The following is a 20,580-nucleotide window of genomic DNA, read 5'->3' on the forward strand; positions in this document are numbered from 1 at the left end:
TCTCTCTCTCTCCTTTTCTTTTTCCTTTTTTTGGTTTTTCAAGACAGGGTTTCTCTTTGTAGCCCTGGCTGTCCTTGAACTCGCTTTGTAGACCAGGCTGGCCTTGAACCCAGAAATCTGCCTGCCTCTGCCTCCCAAGTGCTGGGACTAAAGGCGTGTGCCACCACTGCCGAGCACATCAATCTTTCTGATGAGGCACCGTCCTATACCTAGGGCTCACAAGATAACCTTATGTATCGCTCTCTGCTGGCTGCTTCTGGGCCTTAATCTATTTGAAGCTGAGATTTGATAGAAACAGTCAGAATGGGGGGCAGAGGATAATGGGAATATCTCTCTCTTGGAATTCTGATCAGTGTCTTCGGTCACAGCCAGCTCCTCTCAAAGAAAAGGCAATGCTGAGCAGAGCAGCAAGCAAAGGAGGGGACAAGGAGATGTGCCTCAAAGGACGAGCAAATAGCCACTGAACGGAACAAACTGAGGAGCCACCAGCAGGCCCCTTGGGCCACAACAGTTGCTGTGCCAAAGACAAATTTTTGATAGTTTTATCAGAATCCATTACATCAGGGCTGAAGAATGAAAACTATTTTCAAACTATTCACATATCATCACTTACAGAACCCGTTCTTGGCAGCTTATCCATGTGTAGGTTAGGGGCAAGCTCAGGGTTAAGTAATCAGTTACTGGGCTGGAGAGATGGCTTAGCAGCTAAGGGCACTGACTGCTCTCTTTAGAAGGTTCTGAGTTCAAATCCCAGCAACCACATGGTGGCTCACAACCATCGGTAATGAGATTCGTCTCCCTCTTCTGGAGTGTCAGAAAACAGCTACAGGGCACTCACATATAATAGATAGGTAAATCTTAGGTGTATATACCAATTTAAAGGCAGTATCAAGTCTTTAAAAAAAAGCAATCAGTTACTGATGCTTCATCCTCCTCACCTTCACCACGGACGCCATTTCCTTCCACTGCTCTGGACGCGGGTCCACGCCCGTGGGGTTGTGCGCGCAGGCGTGCAGGAGAAGAACACTCTGCTCTGGGATTTTCTAAGGAGAAACAATCGAGATTTTTTTGCTGTGCAGCTTTAAAGGAAACAGCCGACACACTACAGGTCACCGTTAGCAGAGAAGTGAGAAGGAGAACCTAGGAGTCAGCGGGCTTCCTCTAAGTCAGATGATGAAAGCAGCCGGGAGACACCAAATATCAGTCCCGGAAAGCCACACTTACTGATATGTCTTCTAGGGCTCCGGAGAAATCAAAGCCGCAAGTCTTGGGGTCATAGTAGCGATAACCTTGGAGCTGCATGCCAGCATCCCTGAAGATGGGTGTGTGATTTCCCCAGGATGGTTTGGGCAGAAAGACATCTCGGCTGAACTTAAAAAATCTTTGCTAAAAGACGGGATAAAAGAGAATGAGAAAAATGAAGAAAGAGAATGCTTATGTTTTCCCGAGAGGAAGTTTTTCCTACTGGCTGTAGCAAGACGGCCTGGGTTGGAAGCAAGGCTCTGAGAGTTACTCTGGCTATGAGGTAAAACACCTGTATAGGGCTACCAACTGAAAGTTCCTTGTAGGGGAATTTGCTGGCTAGTCTTATGTAAACGGTCATTAATGTTGTTTTATTTATTATGCTTTAATTCAAGGCCTTGTGGGTCATAATGTTTTGTATATACTCAGGCCAGGGAGTGGCACTATTAGAAAGTATGGCCTGGAGTTGGTGTGACCTTGTTAGAATAGGTGTGTCACTGTGGGTGTGAGCTCTAAGAGCTCCTAGCTGCCTGGAAGCCAGTATTCATTCGGCTGGCAGCCTTCAGATGAAGATGTAGAACTCAGCTCCTCCTGCACCATGCCTGCCTGGATGCTGTCATGCTCCCACCTTGATGATACTGGACTGGATCTCTGAATCTGTAAGCCAGCCCCAGCTAAAGGTTGTTTTTTCTAAGAGTTGTCTTGGTCATGGTATCTGTTCACAGCAGTAAAACCCTAAGTTAGTACAAGGGACTAGGGTATTGCTATAATAGTCCTGACCATGCTTTTGTTTGGAAGAATGTGGATTCTGGGACTTTGGATTTGGAAAGCAGTGGAATGCTTTAAATGGGGCTTCATGGATGCTATCCTAGTAGGGAATAAGGAAGACTTTGTTACTGATAGAAATTTGAATTGTGCAGACCTGGCCCAAAAGGTTTCAGTGGAGAATTTCAATGTGGCCTAGAGACTGTTTTTGTGGTATTTTGGTGAAGAATGTGGCTACTTTTTGCCCTTGTCTGAAGAGTCTGCCTGAGGCTAAGGTGAAGAGACTCAGATTAATTGCACTGGCAAAGAAAGTCTCAGAAATGCCCAGCAGAGACTCTGTTCTCTGGTTCAGTCTTATGAAGAACATTTTAAACAAGCATAGCAAGCTAAAAAGGAAAAATATAAAATATATGGTTTGAGTATTAAAGGGGCACCAGGAAGTGAAATGGAGCTGAATCCTGTGTTCAAGGATATTAAATTGAGTTAAGGAATAGTAACTTGCCTTAGGGTAAGATCTCAACCCAAGACAAGTCACTATTTAGGCCGAGGCATAGCAGTACAACCTTTAATACCAGGAGATAAAGCCAAGCAGATCTCTTAGTTCAAGGCCAGCCTAGAACAGAGAAAGTTCTAGGTGAAAACCAAATCCAGGCTTGGTGGATCACATCTTTAATCCCAGTGCTTAGGAGACAGGCATGCAAATCTCTGAGTTCAAAGTCAGTCTAAGGAGCAAGTTCCAGGACAGCCAAATTAGGCAATAAAGGAGCTGGAAAACAGAAACTTGGTGATAATGTAATAGAACAAGGAGGCCACATTCTAGTCCCAGCAAGCAGCAGAACTCCGCAGCTTTGGCCAAATGGCTCTGGCTTTAGAGTCAAGAGAAGGAGGCAACTGGGACAGTTGATGCTGGTTAGTGTAGCTAAGAAATTAGTGGTGGTTAAGAAGAGACCAGTATCACTGGGGTGAAATCTTCTGGGAAGTGTTTTCTGACAGCACAAGGAAGCTGTGTTCCAGAGATAGCCAAGGTTGTACCTCGTGCTGCAGCTGGACTCAGTAAAGTGTAAGAGTCACCCAGGTGGTACTGGTTTTGAAGGCATGAAAGGGTCATGAAGAGCAGCTGAGGCTTGGTACTGTGAGAGGCCATGGAAGGTCATTGGTGAAGGTGCAGCCTCAGTTGTACTTGACATCCCAGGACTGAAAGGGTCATGCAAAGGTGTTGAGGCTTCAAGGTTCACCATGAAGAGAACCTATGAGAGGCTATTGGTGAAGCCTAGTTGCAGCAGAAGATCCCAGGGTATTGGAGATGCCAGTACCATGGAATGGCCACCAAGAACAGCAGCAGCAATGGAGTGGAGCCAGCCAGAGCCTAGAAGACAAGCTGTGTGTGCTGCAGAGGCCGGAACTGGAGAAGTGACCCAGGAGGAGCGAAGATTGTGAGTAAATCCCAGATAATTGGACATTGAGTTCTTTATACTGTTGGAGTTTGGTTTTTCTTGGTTCAGATTATGACTGTACACTGTTTTTTTTGAAAGGTCTTTTGATTTTTTAAAAAAGATTTATTTATTTATCTATTATATGTAAGTACACTGTAGCTGTCTTCAGAGAAGAGGGCATGAGATCTCATTGCAGATGGTTGTGAGCCACCATGTGGTTGCTGGGATTTGAACTCAGGACCTCTGGAAGAGCTATCAGTGCTCTTAACAGCTGAGCCATCTCTCCACCCCTTTAATTTTGATTTTTACAGGAGCCCACAGTTGAAAAACTTAGTTTTCAAAGAGATTTTGGATGATAGAGGGGATTGGATATTTTTGAAGAGACTGAAATTTTAATGTGTTTGAATTTATAAAGCCTGCAGGATTTTATTTATTTATTTATTTATTTATTTATGTTTTTCGAGACAGGGTTTCTCTGTGTAGCCCTGGCTGTCCTGGAACTCACTCTGTAGGCCAGGGTGGCCTCAAACTCAGAAATCCTCCTGCCCCTGTTTTCCAAGTGCTGAGATTAAAGGTGTGTGCCACCACTGCCCAGTGAGGGATTATTTTAAAGATTTATTTATTTTATGTATGAGTACACTGTTGTTTTCAGACACAGCAGAAGAGGGCATCAGATCCCATTACAGATGGTTGAAAGCCACCATGTGGTTGCTGGGAATTGAACTCAGGACCTCTGGTAGAGCAGTCAGTGCTCTTAACCACTGAGCTATCTTTCCAGCCTGCCTGTGGGATTTTTTTTTTTTTAATTTTTTTTTCTTTTGTTTTTTAGATTTATTTATTATTTATTACAAGTACATTGTAGCTGTCTTCAGATGCACCAGAAGAGGGCGTCAGATCTCATTACGGGTGGTTGTGAGCCACCATGTGGTTACTGGGATTTGAACTCATGACCTTCAGAAGAGCAGCCGGTGCTCTTACCCGCTGAGCCATCTCACCAGCCCAACCTGTGGGATTTTTAAAGTAACTTATGTTTTTTTCGTGAGATCTTGGGGCTCAATATGAAAAGAAAGTTGTGGCTTAAAGGTGACGTGTGTTTCAGGTTGGTAAGCTGTGCTGGCTAATCTTATGTGAACCTGACACACAAACTAGAGTTATCTGAAAGAGAATCTCAACTGAGAAGACGCTTCCATAAGATCCCGCTGAAAGGCATTTTCTTAATGATTGATGGGGGAGAGCCCAGCCCATTGTGGGTGGAGACATCCCTAGGCTGGTGGTCCTGGGTTCTGCAGGAAACCAGCCTGAGCAAGCCAGGGAAATAAGCCAGTAAGCAGCATCCTCCATGGTCTCTGCATCAGCTCCTGTCTCCAGGTTCCTGCCATGTTTGAGTTCTTGTGCTGACTTCCTTCAACGATGAACAGTGATGTGGAAAGTGTAAGCCAAAAAGCCAAATCCTTTCCTCCCCAACTTAGTTTTTTTTTTTTAAAGATTTATTTGTTTTATGTATGTAAATACACTGTAGCTGTCTTCAGACACACCAGAAGAAGGCATCGGATCCCATTACAGATGGTTGTGAGTAACCATGTGGTTGCAGGGATTTGAACTCAGAACCACTGGAAGAGCTATTAAACGCTGAGCTCTGTATCCTCCCCCCCCCCCCCCCCCCCCAACTTAGTTTTTGGTCATGGTGTTTTTGATGCAACAGAAACCCTGACTAAGACATGAATTGAGTAAGTTAAAACACATGCTTCCCACTACTGCACGCTATGCTGGGCATAGTGGCCCACGCCTTTAATCCCAGCACTCCAGGAGGCAGAGGCAGAGGCAGAGGCAGAGGCAGAGGCAGAGGCAGAGGCAGAGGCAGAGGCAGAGGCAGAGGCAGGCGGGTCTCTGAGCTTCAGGCCAGCCTGGTCTACAGAGGTGAGTTCCAGGATAGGCAGAGATACATAGTAAGACTCTGTTCTGAAACAACAAAACAAAAACTCCAAAACCAAACTTAAAAACCCAAAATCAACCAAACAAAAAAACCTAAAACCCCATTATATGCTCCACACACTGACTTTATTATTACTTTATTATAATTTCTCCATAGTGCTTTCTTTCACCAGAAAACAGGAGATTTGCCAGTTGTGTGGAAAGGGGAAGCCTAGTGCTGGGTGAGCAGCCACACACAGGCTAGGAAGTCCTATTAACTTTCTACCGAAAGTTCATTCTTTTTCTCTCTCTCTCTCTTTAAAAAAAAAAAATTGCCAGGCAGTGGTGGCACACGCCTTTAATCCCAGTACTTGGGAGGCAGAGACAGGTGGATTTCTGAGTTCGAGGCCAGCCTGGTCTACAGAGTGAGTTCCAGGACAGCCAGTGCTACACAGAGAAACCCTGTCTCGAAAAGCCAAAACAAACAAACAAAAAAATATTTATTTTATGTATATGAGCACACTGTCACTTTCTTCAGACACACCAGAAGAGGGCATTGTCTTACCATTACAGGTGGTTGTGAGCCACCGTGTGGTTGCTGGGAATTGAACTCAGGACCTCTGGAAGAACAGTCAGTGCTCTTAACTGCTGAACCATCTCTCCAGCCCCTCCCCCACCCCCAGAAAGTTCATTCTTGAAGGAGTTCCACTCACCAGAAAACTGGCTCCAACCCTTAGGGCTCCAGTCCCAGAAATGGTCTGCACAGTGACAAACTGTAGGGGAGACATAGAGTCAGTCTCTCTACCCTTTATACTTCAGAACTTCATTCTTTTAGCTATTTATTTGGTTATTTGTATAGGGCTATTTATTTACTTTATGAATATCTTGTCTGCATGTTTGGATGTACACCACACTCATGCCCATTGCCGTAGAAGTCTAGAGGCATCAGATCCTTTGGAGCTTCGAACCTGGAGTTACAGATGGTTGTGAGCTGCCATGTGGGTGCTGGGAATCAAACCCAGGCTCTCTAGAAGAGCAACACATGCTCTAAACCACTGAGCCACCTTTGCAGCTCTTGTTCAGTTATTTGTACTGTGTGTATGCCATGTGAATATGGGCTTGAGTTTTACACATAGCATGGCATGGCATGCATATGTGTGTGGAGGACAGAAGACAATGCCTTGGAGCTTGGTTCTTTTCTCCTGCCTTCATTGTGGGATCTGGAGATAGAATTTAAATCATCCTGCCTGTGCAGCAAGCACTTTATCTGCTAAGCCATTTTGCTGGCCCCTACAAGTGAATTCTGGATGGTGAATTCCATATAAACATCCATGGTATATGGAAAATTTTAGGATATAAAAACTTTCTCAATAGGATAAAGGAGTGATTTCTGCACACACACACACACACACACACAAAGACATTAAAATAGTCACTATGTTGAAACGTTATTTAGAAAGACCATATTTCTATAAACAGCTAGTCAACAAGTACATCAGACAATGTTAGTATAGTTTGCTTTTATTCTTTGTGGAGCTGAGGATTGAACCTAGGGCTAGGATTCCACCAGTGAGCTATTAATACACCCCAGCCTTTATGTTTATACATCTTAGGCAGAAAAATAAATTTGAAAGTATATTCATTAAGCCACATGTACCCTTTTTCTTACAAAAGAAAGTAAACCACAGTGTGCGTCTTTATTTTAGGATCCCAGCCTCTCTGTCCATGCCCTGGGACAGGGCAGCAGAGGGCAGCCATACCAGCCCTGCCCCCATGGTCTACTCAAGGCTGCGTCTCCCATCCAAGCTGGAAGCTTAACACATGATTGTGGGGACTAATTATAGGCCTATAACTAGGCCCAGAGAGACATTTGTAAGGCTTGTAAGGCATATGCAATATAAAAAAGATGAAACTCATCAACACCATCAATAAGGTGGACCAAGGTTATCAGTCAAATTCTGTTAGATTTTCAAGATAACCGATGCAGTTAAACTTCAGATCTAAAGAATAGTTATTAGTAAGTGTGGCCACCTCAGCCATTACAAACATATAAACTGAGTTAACATTTCCCATTTAAAAAACTTTCCACATATGTAAACAGAGCCAGCATCAAGCTCAAGCGCCATCCTCCCTCCCCCCACTCCCTGGCTTACCCGGCCGCTTTTCAACACTTCGTTGTTCTCACCCAGGGCCAGCTCTGCAGAAGCCTTACAAAATTCAGCCAGTCCCCCGATGGGCAGGTATTCTTTGTCCAAATTTTTTGCAGCAATCTGGGCCTCTGCCTAGACAAGAAAACATAAGCCTTAGGTTTTTCTTCTGCCCTCGTCCTACTGAGATGACAATAAATGGTTTATGAATGTCAGAAGCAACGTTGCTATCTGGGCTGGTTATGAACTCCTGGGCCTTCATGATCTTCCAGCTCAACTGGGACTGGCCACGTGGCAAGCCTTATAGTCCATATGAAGTTACTGTTTAAGAAGGATAAGTGGGATATTTTGACATTTTGTATCATAGAACAGAAATAATTTTTACTGCTTTGAATTTTAATATTGTCATTTTTATGAAATAAAATTCTACTTAGAGGAAAGGTTTCCTTATATGGCCCAGTAAGGTGGTTTGGCTGAGAATGCCCACAGCTCATAGGCTTGAATACTCCTTCCCAGCTGGTGGAACTGTTTTGGAGGGGTTAAGAGGTGTGGACTTACATGGAGGAAGTGCATGTGCCTCTCTGCCTCTCACATGCAGACTGAGATGTGAGCTCTTGGGTGTTTTCTACCATGAGATCACTCTGTGGTCATGGACTTACCCTCTGAAACCACAGCTTAAACACTTATGACTTGCTTGGTCACTCTGTTTTGTCACAGCACCTGAAAAGTGGCTAAGACATCCAGGCTGGCTTGAACCTGCCAGTATCTTGTTTCAGCCTCTCAAGTCCTGAGATTTTTTTTTTTTTTTTTTAAATTGTTTTGAGGCAGGGCTTCTCTATGTAGCCTAGGCTGCCCTGGAACTTGCTATGTAGAATAGGGAATAGGCTGACTTTGAACTCCCAGAAATCTACCTGCCTTTGCCCCCTGAGGGCTGGGATTAAAGGTATGTGCCACCATGTCCAGCATAATTACTGGGATGTGTATTGTCAGCCTGGCTGTAAGTTTTTATATGGAAAGGTATAGACTTTCTCGGTTATCATTTAATATAACAGGGCTCTCTTCCAATGCGAAACTTATGAGCAATGTGTTAGGTGTATGAGATGACAAAATCCAATTGAATTTATAAAAGGAATGCATGTCACGGTACATGTCCACTGTGACAATAGGCAAGATAGTCACCCTTCCTGACTCATAGGGTTGTGGTGAATAGGACAATAGTGCTTGGTTGTGGGTCTAGCCTACAACCATAGCTTATTAATCACTGAATACATTTTTAGAATTCTCGTGATGTTGGGCATCAAACATAGTCCTTTTGCATGCCAGAAAACACTCTACTGCATCTAGTATCTCCAGCCTCCAGTAACAAAAACGGAGAATGAAAGAAGCTATCCTGTAGTTCAGAAGGGGTGGACAGCACATGCCTCTCTGTGTCCATGGATTTCATCACAGCCATCAGAAGCAATAGAAAGAAGAGTAGCTGCGCACCCACAGCTGGCTAGTCTACTCGTCGTAGACGTCGTCCTCTTGTGCCCCCTCAGGATTGGGTACCCTGCCTGACCTACAATCTTGCAGGCCTTGTGGCTCTGATCCGCTTTCATAGCTAAGGAAGATCATGGTCAAGAAAACCCAGGTCATTCTCCAAGCCAGTGCCAGGACCTGGGGGTCTCTGAGTCCTGGTCCAGCATTTCTTTTGGCTCCCTTCAGGTTCCACATCCCATGTCAGCAGGAGACAAGGGCCAAGCTCACCTTCCGAACACTGGGCAGCACGTAAGGCTTTCCGTTATCATCCCGGTAGGCACCAACTCCCAGGTTCATCTTCTTGCTATTGGTATCTCTCTTGAAGGCTTCGGTAACTCCCAGGATGGGATCTGGAGGTCCCATTTCGACATGGGTCCACCAGGAGCTGAAATGAGAAATATTTTACCTCAGCCACGAGCTAGACTTCTACAGCCAGATATGTCTCTGCTCTGCCAAAGATCCATTTTGGCACGTGTGTATTATAGAACAGGCACCAGTTATTCAACAAAAGCCCTCAGAAGACTGGAGGTCAGCACCTTCAACACAGGTGTGACAAAAATGCAGAAAGACAGCACCGAGGTTATTTTGGGAAGGATAGGTTATTTAAACCACAGGTTTAAGGCATTTTTTCCCCTTCAACTTATTAATGCGTAATGAAAGTTTGGCTCATATGCATGGGGACGTTTTATTCAGCTATAAAGAAAAGTAAAAATTAAGCTTTCAGGTAAGTGAACAGCACCAACTAAGTATTATGAGTGTTCCCCCTAGCTCAGAATCTTTAGATGTAAGTGTCTAACTTGGAGTCACCACAGAAACCAGGAAGATAAAAAAGGGACCAAGGAGACAACTAGGAGGGGGACAGGACACAGGTGCTATAAAGGGGGAGATGGGGAAAACAAGGGTGTGGATTTAACTGGGAAGCAGAAGAGGAGAGAGGGCCAATAAAGGGGGTTAGGGGTGGGGAGGGGAAGAGGGTGTGATAAATAACTTTTTTTTTTTGGTTTTTCCAGACAGGGTTTCTCTGTGTAGCCCTGGCTGTCCTGGAACTCACTCTGTAGACCAGGCTGACCTCGAACTCAGAGATCTACCTGCCTCTGCCTCCCAAGTGCTGGGATTAAAAGCGTGCGCCACCACCGCCCGGCGATAAATAACTCTTAAAAGGTATGTAAAGCCATAGGTAAATATTTTTCATTCCGTTTACACACACACTGCATGAACTAGTGCCACTTGATTGACAATGTTCCCCAAGTGCATTAGACTACCCAACAAAAGTGCCAGGTATGGGAAACCTTACTTTGGGTTGTTGGTCAGGGGAGTCTAAGAGACTCCCAAACTAAGATGGCCATTACCGTTGTCCTCCCAGAAACTAAAGGTAAGTTCCCCATTGCTGAAAATAGCACATGCCAGACAAAAGACTTGGAGCAAGTGATCTGGAAGCAGCCTCCTGTGTACTAGCTTTTCTAGTATCCTTAAAAGCCCTGCAAGCTGCCAAGGGGGGCATGCAAGACTGATACTGTGTGTATCTAGTGGTAATTCACAGCTGTCCAGCTGGGCTGAAGGTTCACTAAGACGGAATTCATGTCTTGTAGTTGGTGATTGTTATTTTGTGTAGGGTTTTTCTTCTACCTTTCTCTACCCTTTTTCCTTCCACCCTTCAACCACCTAACACTAGATAAGAGAAAGGATAGAGAAGAAAGGAAAGAGATCCCTGAATAAAGTCAAGGGTTGGAAAGGGGGTAACGTTATCTGGTTAGGCTACTTGCTGCTGATTAGGGGTGTTGAGTTCCTTAGGGGCAAGTTTGTTCTTTGCTGTCAGTATAGCTAATTTCTTGTTTCTTCTTTTTTTGCACAATTACTTTGACCAACAGCAACCAACAACTCAGCTTTTGGGGCCTTAGCATGTCTAGCTTGTGCAGTTGCTGGGGATTGAACCCAGGGCTTTGTGCATGTCGGGCAAGCTTGACTCAAACCAGTTGAGCCACACGTCCAGCTCCGTGACTTTAAATCTAGGTCAGGTGCTTCTGTCTACATGAGTTTACACTAGAGCTTTCTACAGCATAAATAACAAAACAAAATCTACCTCACTATGTGTCAATAATGTGGAAAGACTAAGTGCCCAACTGACGTGTTTTCCACCTCTGTACGGTACTGATGGACTAGATTACAAAATCCTCAAACAACGGGCTCTAGTTCTCAGTACTTATAGCATCAGTTCATAAGCTTCCTGGCAAATGTGAAACCATATTTCTACTACTTTGAATGCGCTACCTTAAAATAAGTTTTTCGGCTTGTTTCATCCTCAACCAGTGTATGTTTAGGAAAAATATGTATTAGATGAATACTTAACCCAGGTGAAAGGCACAGTATTATTAACTCGGGACCTCTGGAAGAACAGTCAGTGCTCTTAACCGCTGAGCATTCCATTCATCTCTCATTAAAAAAGATTTTTTTAAAAATTATTTGCTAGTGAAGGGTTCTACTGCTGGGGTATAAACCATAACCCAGTCTGGACTTTATTTTTTCTATGTTTAGGCTTAGAGGAATTGAACAGGTCATATTTCTCACCCCCCTTGGTACACCAGGAGTTACTAGGGTGCATTTGTTACAGTTACAGAGCCCTAGAGATACCTTGCGTGTTTTCCTAGTTTCGGTTGACTCAGTCCCTGTCCAGTTAACTCTCTAGGAAGCCATCTGTGTCTTCAGGCTTCTCTTGGCTGTGGCAGTTCCCAGTTCCTTGGCTTTGGTGACATGGGTGCTTTTGGTGCACTCTAGCCAAACGCCGGCTACTGGCTTCCCCTCGGAGGTTTTTCTCCTGATCAGATTGGGGTAATGTGTTTCTTTTGGGAACAACAATTATATTTCATAATATGTCATAGAAGACGATTTCCAATAACCTTTACAGGCTCAAACAATGTGTTAACAAATGGGCTGGTTTTGTAACTACACAGTTTCTGTGGCTGGGAAGACACTGAATTCTAAAGGATATTTTAAAGTCTTTTGACATTCTCTATGGAGAGAAGTAATTTTATGGGCATGCTCTCTGCTACCCCTTTAATAGGGGATGATAAAGGACACACGTGCTAAACTCACAAGTGCTTTCTTGTTTGCTTAGGATGCCTTCATGGGGACTAACATCACTCAATGCCTTTTCCCTCCCTTCTCCGTTTTCACTGGAAGCAGAAGTTAAAAGATGCTTAACAAGTAGTTGAAATCACATTCTACCAGAAGAAATACAACTTTTTTTTTTCCCAAGGGAAAAATGAGGCAGTTTGTCCTGAACCCTTTCGTTATTTTCCTCCCTTACCTGAGATTCAGTTATACAAATGTCTGTAGTGGAGCCGGGGCACCTGGGATCATAGGCGCAGACTGGCTTCAGCCTCGGGCTGGAGAAGCCCACTTGGCACTGTGGGCTGCGTGCTCTTTCCCAGCGTGGCCTGGAACTGTTAAGCCACTCGCCCACAGATCCCCTGACTGCTGGGATTATTGTGTCTGGGTATTAACACTGTTCCCGAGCTCACAGAGGGTGGTGTAGGCTAGCTGAGCGACTAGCTGCAGCTCCTCACAAAGCTTCCATTTGTGTGAGGTTTAGCTATTAGTATTTACTGTGTTGGGAACTAAGCTTGAGAAATCTGTTAGCTATTAATCATCTGAAAACAGGAATCATGGAAAACCATGTACATTACCATAAATAACACCTTGTATTGCTACGAAAATAGTTTTGGCCTGCCAGGTGTGGTGGTGTCTGCTTGACGCCTCAGCATATGAGTATCACATATATAAAAGGGCGCGAGGACAAATTCAGATGGTGAATCCTGTTTCCACCTCTCTCTCCTTCCCTCTTTTGTGGTTTCAAGGTTTACATCTCCAGTGACTATCTTCAGGCTTTTGAGAGTGGTAATGGGGACCTAGGCAACTAGAGGGATAAGCCCTCATTGCATCTTCAGAACAAGCACAGAGCTATGTACGGGACTCTCCTTATGCCCTGGCATACAGCTTTGTGGAACTAAGCATCTACTTGCACATTGGAGTTCCTGTCTCTTTTATGCAAATGTCCTGGTTTCCAGCAGTGAGACCATTTGTCAGTGTCGATGGGATGGGTGTGTTCTCGGGTCACCACCTAGCTGTTGTCAGAGCAGCCTTCCTAACACTTCCTAACTCTTGCTTGGGCAGGAACCATTCTGCCAGGCCCAGGATGGAAAGCAAGTATCCAAAAAAGAACATGGGAGAAGGCAAGCAGTGGTGCCTGGTTTATAACTCTGATGAGTCAATGTGTTTACTGGTTGTTCAATCTGGACGGCCTAGTGTCCCTGGTTTGCATTAAATGGAAACCTCTCACCCAGATTTCCTGATTTTCAGATTTATTTTGTGCATGAGTGTTTTGTCTGCATGTATGTATGTGCACTGTGTGCATGCCTGGTGCTAGCAGAGGTCAGAAGAAAGTATTGGATCCGCCGGGCGGTGGTGGCGTGTGCCTTTAATCCCAGCACTTGGGAGGCAGAGGCAGCGAATTTTAAGGAGTTCGAGGCCAGCCTGGTCTACAGAGTGAGTTCCAGGACAGCCAGAGCTATACAGAGAAACCCTATATTGGATCCTGTGGAACCAGAGTTATGGATGGGTGTGAGACTTCATATGGGTGCTGGGAACCAAACCCGAGTTCTTTGCAAGAGCAACAAGGGCTCTTAACTGCTGAACCATGTCCCTAGTCCAAAACTAAGATTCTTCCACAACTACATTGTACATTTAATTTTAATGTTTTACTGTCATTTTGGATAAACAGGTAACCAATGGTTGTTTTCCAGGGAATCATGGTCCTATTTCAATCACATGACTAAACTTCACCTGCCAGCTCTTTATGATTTGGCCTTCCTAAAACTAGATATGAAATATAGGTAAGTAGAGTTCTCAGGCTTTCATTTAAAATTGTTTGGAATTTCCCAGAAAATAATAGCTTTCTTTATGATAAATGTACCCTCTTGGCAGAATGGGCACACGAATATATCAAACTGAAGGATCTCACTTCGTGCTAGACTATTCCTCTGAGGAAAAGATCATTTCACAGTTTGTCTTAGAAGAAATAAGCAAGAAGCTTTTTACAGTTTGATGTTATACAAACAAAGTTGTTGTTGGTGTTCGTGCCTGTGTGCGTGGTGGGGTCTATAGGCTGACCTCAAACTCATATAGAGATGGTTGCCCCCAAGTGTTGGAATTAAAGATGTGGGCCATCATGCCTGGCTCTAAAAGTCTTTAAGGTAGTGGCTCTCAACGTTTCTAATGCTGCGACTCTTTAATAGAGTTGTTCTTGTTGTGGTGACCCCCGGCCATAAAATTATTTCATTGCTACTTCATAACTGTAATTTTGCTACTGTTATGCATCCTGCCCCTTGTAGGCTGTGGCAGTGGGTGAGCTAGCCGGGGGCAGTGCTGGAAAGCTCACCCTTGTGGTGCCCGCATAAGAGAGCTGGTGGGATGACCAAACTCAGCTACCACCCAGGCCCAGATCTAGGGCTTTGAGTTGGCCTGCTCACTGCTGGAGTGTGTGAAAGGCCTGTTCCTGCAGGTCCCAAGCTGCAGGATCTCTAAGACATAGGACAACATCGGGATATGCAAGAGGAGTCCCAGTAAGGATATCCAGTATTGATAGTGTAGCAGAAGCCAGAGGTCATGAACCAACCAGACCAGTGACTCATTGCAATGGAACATTTGCAAATAAAGATGTGTGGGCAAAGCGGTATACTTTGGGACACACATTGATACACTACAGCTTCCATAATTTATTTTTTTATCTTTTTTTGGGGTGGTGGTGGTTGCAGGGGCAGAGGGTACACATGAAGGGACAGGGGGATGAGTGGGACTGGGGTGCATGATGTGAAATTCACCAAGAATCAACAAAAAGTTAAAGAAATAAATTAAAAAAAAAGAACAGCCGCTTTAAGGTGTTCTAAGGTGATGATTATAAACTTGCCATGTGCTAATGTGTTCAGAGTTGGGACTGTAAAGAGTAGAATATTAACCACTTCCTACGAGATTAGATGTGGGGTGACCAGCAGCGAGACATTAACAGTGCAGCCTGGCTGTGAGTCACAGAGATGACTTTGGGATAGGGAACTGAGTATGTTTTCAGCAAAGCCCCCAGATAGACAACCTAAGTCCTTGAAGGAAAGTTAGGGGGCCTTCTGGGAGGAGGGGCCCTACGAGCTTAGTGCTAAGGCGAAGAGGGGTAGGAGGAAAAGTGTGTACAACACAGGGTTAAGAATAAAGGCAGAAGCCGGGTGGCGGCGGCGGCGGTAGCACTTGGGAGGTAGAGGCAAGCGGATTTCTGAGTTTGAGGCCAGCCTGGTCTACAGAGTGAGTTCCAGGACAGCCAAGGCTACACAGAGAAACCCTGTCTCAGAAAAAAAGAATAAAGGCAGAGGGCATGGAAGCTGCACGTTCAAGCTCCGGGTGACTTAGGAAGAAATATTTAAGTTCTTTCATCCGTCTAGTCTCTGCCAAACACTTCAGCAGGGCACAGTGAATTATTCACTTGGATTTCCTAGCCAGCCATGTCCCATGGAAAGTGCAGCCAGTTAGTACTCCCAGCCAGCCTCATTTTCATGAGTAAAACTGGCGGCAGGCTCTGCTTGACCTGGTGGGGCTCCCAACAGAACCTGTGCTTGGTGGGTCTGCTAATTCTGTTATAAGAGCAGTTTTTTCCCCCCCTGGCTTGGGATTTCCCCGGGGTTTTACTTCTTTCAATGGTGTCTTTTAATAGCCTGCCCTCTGTAAACAAACTGCAGGGACTCAAGCAGCTTACCCACTTATGAACTAGGTGAATAGAAGTAAGAGAAGGGACTCCCAATCTCAGGAATCCTCATCTGTTAGAGGTGATGTAACAGTAACGGTATCTATCTCAGAGGGCTAGTATTAATGAAAACAGTCAGAGGAGCCAGGCACAGAGTTTCTGATGGCAACTGGCATTAGCTTCTAAGTTATTACTATAACATTACTTGTATAGCATTCAGCCCCTGCTATAGAGCCCTGCAAGACCAATATGTGGTGCCTTCAAACAGCATATGGCCATAGGAACTTATGGCCAAATGCATCTCTTTCTGGTTTTAAAATTATTGTTCCTATTTTACATTCTCAGGTGACATTAACTTTTCCCATTCTTAGCTCTAGGCAAGGAATAATTTTTTTTTCCCTAGCCAGGTAGTGCTAGAGCACACCTTTATCTGAGTTACACAGGAGGCAGAGACAGGCAGATCTCTGTGAGGCCAGCCTGGCCTACAAAGAGAGTTCCGGGACAGCTGGTGCTCTGTTACGCAGAGAAACCCTGACTTGAAAACCAAAACCAAAACCAAAAAAAAGTCTTCCCTTTCCTCCTTTTAGTGGTTACTGTAAGCTGTAAGGGAGAAACACAGACTTTGAGACAACTCAAATAGGTTTTAGTTGTTTCTCATCCCCAGCCAGAAGCCTTGCAGCCACCTGCCTGTCCACATCACTGTCATGAAGCTCAGAGTGAAATGAATACTTTGACTGTCAAGGACATTCAACCATCCAGGAGGCAACTTTACTTTTTAAAAAAGGCCCTTAAACAATGACAGAGCTGCCTCTCGAAAGGACAGGAGGTATCATTCTTGTCTAATAGTGTGAACAACACTTACATAAAATATGTAGCAGATAAATTCTCTAGAAGCCCAGCCATGAATATTCTTGCATACCTAGTTAAAAAAAAAATGAATGCCCCAAACAACTTCCAAACACTGAATTCCAAGCATGCAATGGAGCAGTAATCCTTTGATCAGCTACGACTGATCCAATGTCAGGTTCTCCATGTCCCTCATTATCCCATGCCTTAAAACTGAAGATTATAGACATGGGAGAGCTTTGCTACTTATTTGTAAAGAAATGGCATTAGGTGAAAACCAGAGTGCTCTGGGGGTAAACTGATAACCTATGGCCTACAAAATGATTCCTACCAATGCCCTTTGAACATAAGTGTAGGGCCACAAACATTGAGCAACAGTGACCACTCAACCAAAAGATGCTAGGTACAAAGTATTCAGATAAGCATTTCAAATGCTTTGTATTTCCCAGAGGTTTAAGCAGCTTTTGAAACACTTTCTTATTTACAGTCCCACACTCTAGCACAGGTTGGCCTGGAACTTTTTTTTGTAGCTTCGGAGAATGGCCTTGAAGTCAAGGCCATTCCCCTGTCTCATGACCCTAACATTTTGGTTTTGACACATATTTTGCATCACTATGTGTAGATTTTGATGTAAAAATGAAAAAAAAAATAAAATGCTACATTTGTTTAAAAAAAATAAGGGCTTGAAATAAAAAATTTATAAAGTGAAAGGCATTCTACAGGCCAGGCCTATATCTCTGGCACAGTACTTGCCTGGTATGCACTGAGACCCTGGGTTCTATGCCCAGTGGGGGAAGGGAGACGAAGCTGGGTGTAGGAACACGAAGACACAGGAAGGAGGACTGCAGTGTGTCCCAGGCAGGCCTGGTGGACACAGTAAGTTTCGGTGTAGCCAGGGCTACATAGTAACCCCAGCACTGAAGCAAAGGTTTAGATACAACTCAGAACTAAGTGGCCAAGGTCTCTGTTCTCCCTTACCTTAAATTCTAACTGGGAACTGACAGAAAAGGGACAGTAGTCAGGCTCTCAGACTGAAATCACTAAGCAGTCACACCCAAGGGAAACCTCGCCAAGCAGTTTAAGTAAAGGTCAGGTCTTTCAGGTATATACATTGAAAGCAAGGGATATTTCAAGGTTAAAAATAACAGGAAAACTGATTTTTCTCCTGCCCGTAGAAGTAGCTCCCTTTTGTTCTCCAAACTGCAGCATAACCATCTCCCCCCCCACCCCCGTTCCCCCCTTCAGGTGGGTAGGCTTAAAAGGGCACCCACTGGCATGGAGCCAGAAACAGACTCTGGGAAGGACAGACTGTTCTACTAGCTTGAAGACGCTTGAACACATTCAAAGGAAAGAAGGCAAGCATAAAAAGTTAAGAAGGCTTCGCTTCCAGTTAGTATGTGCCCTGGGGAGGTGTCTTCAGTACTCCAGGAGACTGTCTCAAATCTGGCTCTCCTGGGGCTCAGGGAAGAATTAGGAATTACTAGTTCCTGTTTAGGCCTGGAACTTTCAGTACACCTCAGTTTAAGATAACTCATTTTTCTTTCTTTTCTTTTTTTTTTTTTTAAAACGAAGTCAGTCCTCTTGTCTTGCTCACAGCTGCATCACCAGCAACTGGTCCAGTGCCTGGCTCTAAGAAGCTGGGTTACGAAATATTGTAAGGAGGAAAGAGCCAACTGAAATGCAAAGTAAGATTGATGGCTTCCAGTCAGCTGAATCTCCCATGGGTTTAAGACAAAGAAAGTGCATTACACTTCATCCAAAGGCCAGACTGGTCTGTCAGGAGAAAGGGTATCATCAGGCACTAGTGTGGTGACACTGAAGGAAGGATGCACCACGCCAAGGTCACGGATGAACACCGGCTCTGGGGGCCCCAGAGAACCTCCTCCTATGTAGTCACATTTCCCTCCGCCCTGCACGCTGCCGCGGTCTGCTTCTACACAGATTTAACCCTCTGGACCCCGACAGCTGGACCCGCCGCCCCGCAGGGCAGCTGGTCAAGGGCACGCGCGCCCCCCTGCACCACGGCCAATCAGCAGCAGGCAGCTCCGGCACCGTAAGCCAATCGTCGAGAGGATGGCCCAGCGCCACCGCCCACGTGCTCACCCCTTGCCCCGCACCCCGCTGCGCAGAGTCCACCTCTTGGACCCCTATCACCCCCTAGAATGGGGGTCCGGGTGCAGTCGAGAGCCACAATTCCCATCCTTGAGGGGTATGCTGGCTCTCTGTCCAGCGATGCAGTGGAGGGATGAGGGGTCCTGAGGTCACCCTGGGGCGCAGACACTGGACTCTCAGACACCGGACAGGCAACCCTTGGGGATACGGGAGGGTGAGGGTTCGCGCGCGTGTCCGATCGCGGGGTGGGGTGCAGGTTTCGCAGGGTCCACAGTTCGGCTGGGCAGGGGCAGGCCCGCGGTCCCGCTGCATCTCTGTATCCCTCGGCTCACCTGGCTCTGGCAGAGGCTGCAGCAGCAAGGCCTGGGTGAAAGACAGCAGCCATCCCGGAGAGGACGCGGCTGGAGTGCAGGAGGGCCATGGTGGGCGGTAAGACGGCAGTGGATGGTGGTAGAGCCGAGATCAGGGGAAGCGTCCGCTGGAACCGAGGCGCGGGCTCCTAAAAGGTGAGGACAGTGACTTCCCTGGGCGTGGCTAGAGCGGCCCGTCGCCGGGAGCGAGCCATGTCGCAGCGGCCCCTTGCGGTCCGGGGTAGAAGGACGCCTCCACGGAGGTCATGGAAACTCGCAAGGGCACTGTTAATCGCCGCCTATAAAACCTGTGAAGCTTGTGTGAGAGGATGCGCAGTCCGCCGTTCTCAGTGCTCTGCGACCGGTTAATCATCCGCTATGCTAGAGGCAGCTGCTAGTGTACCAGTTTGAAAGGTGGGAAGATGTAAGCTAAGCCCAAGGAAGTATTTTTCCCAATGCTCCACAGCCTTTAAGACACAATGCGGCTTTCCTTTCAACCCATCAGCTGGAGGGTTTCCCTAAGTGCAGGTCTCTCAAGGTCCAGTTTGCTTCCACGTCCCTGTTAGAGGACAGCAGGCATATTTTGTGAGGCAGTTGTGAGGATTAACTGAGATTAGCAGATTATGCCTAAAAAAAAAATAGGGCCTGATTAGTCAATACAAAATTACCCACGACCAACAACAAACTTTTGCCTTCATAATTATGTTTGGAAGAAATGAGTAAATTCTTAAAGGGTGGGGGAATGAATTTGAGACAAGCTCACAAGTTGACCCAGTGCACTCTCAGCATGGGCTATTATTTCCCAGCCACACTCATCAGAAATCTGTATAGAATTGAACTACTTGCCGATCTAATTTATCTGATCACTCCTGTTGTCTGTATGATTGTTAACTAATCTGGGGGCAACGGCATGTGCTGCAAACCAGGCCCAGCCACTGGTTTACAGTAAAATAGTGGAAAGCACAGAAAGATTTACTCAGTGTGGCCACACTGGGAAGTTGGACAGAAAGATCCGGTTTACCTTCAGGGTTCTAATGAGAGATTCCAGTGTAAACAGGTTCCCAGTCAGTGTGTGGTCCTACCTGCCAATGACTGTCACTGTGTAGGTCCTGCCCACCATGGACCCATCGTCTAAGTTGCTAGAACTGTGTAGCCTCTCTGAGAGAAAAGTCGCCTCTCTGGCTGGGGCCTTTCTCTTATTTCAGTTTGAGATTCCTGGAGAAATTCTCATTTCTTTGAGTTCTGTTGTTTCAATAGTTAAATTTCAAGACACAGTGTCTCTCTGGGATGACCTCATTTCTTCCAGGGCTCTTACATGAAGTCCAGATCCCCATATGGAACCAGGTTCTGGCCTACCCTAACTTACTGTCTCAGCCATATGTGTCTCACTGACCTGGGGCTATATTCCTATAGGTAATGACTTTGGATTCCTGCTCTATTGTATGTGTTGTGGTTTGAACATGCTTGGCCCAGGG

At 45.5% G+C, this 20,580-nt stretch overlaps 1 protein-coding gene across 1 annotated transcript in view; it reads right to left on the minus strand.

Annotated features, from left to right (window-relative positions):
• Got2 (glutamic-oxaloacetic transaminase 2) overlaps positions 1-19,301 on the minus strand; it is a 31,480-nt gene extending 12,179 nt beyond the window's left edge. The window contains exons 1-6 of the mRNA XM_031336872.1: positions 19,088-19,301; positions 9,245-9,401; positions 7,505-7,633; positions 6,065-6,124; positions 1,225-1,386; positions 939-1,043 (exon numbers count right to left, since the gene is read on the minus strand). Coding sequence (XP_031192732.1) covers positions 939-1,043; positions 1,225-1,386; positions 6,065-6,124; positions 7,505-7,633; positions 9,245-9,401; positions 19,088-19,176 — 702 coding nt within the window. The 5' untranslated portion in view covers positions 19,177-19,301. The remainder of the gene's footprint in view (positions 1-938; positions 1,044-1,224; positions 1,387-6,064; positions 6,125-7,504; positions 7,634-9,244; positions 9,402-19,087) is intronic.
• Positions 19,302-20,580: the final 1,279 nt, after the last annotated feature.

The sequence above is a fragment of the Mastomys coucha genome, unplaced genomic scaffold (genome assembly GCF_008632895.1).
Source record: "Mastomys coucha isolate ucsf_1 unplaced genomic scaffold, UCSF_Mcou_1 pScaffold22, whole genome shotgun sequence".
NCBI lineage: Eukaryota > Metazoa > Chordata > Mammalia > Rodentia > Muridae > Mastomys > Mastomys coucha.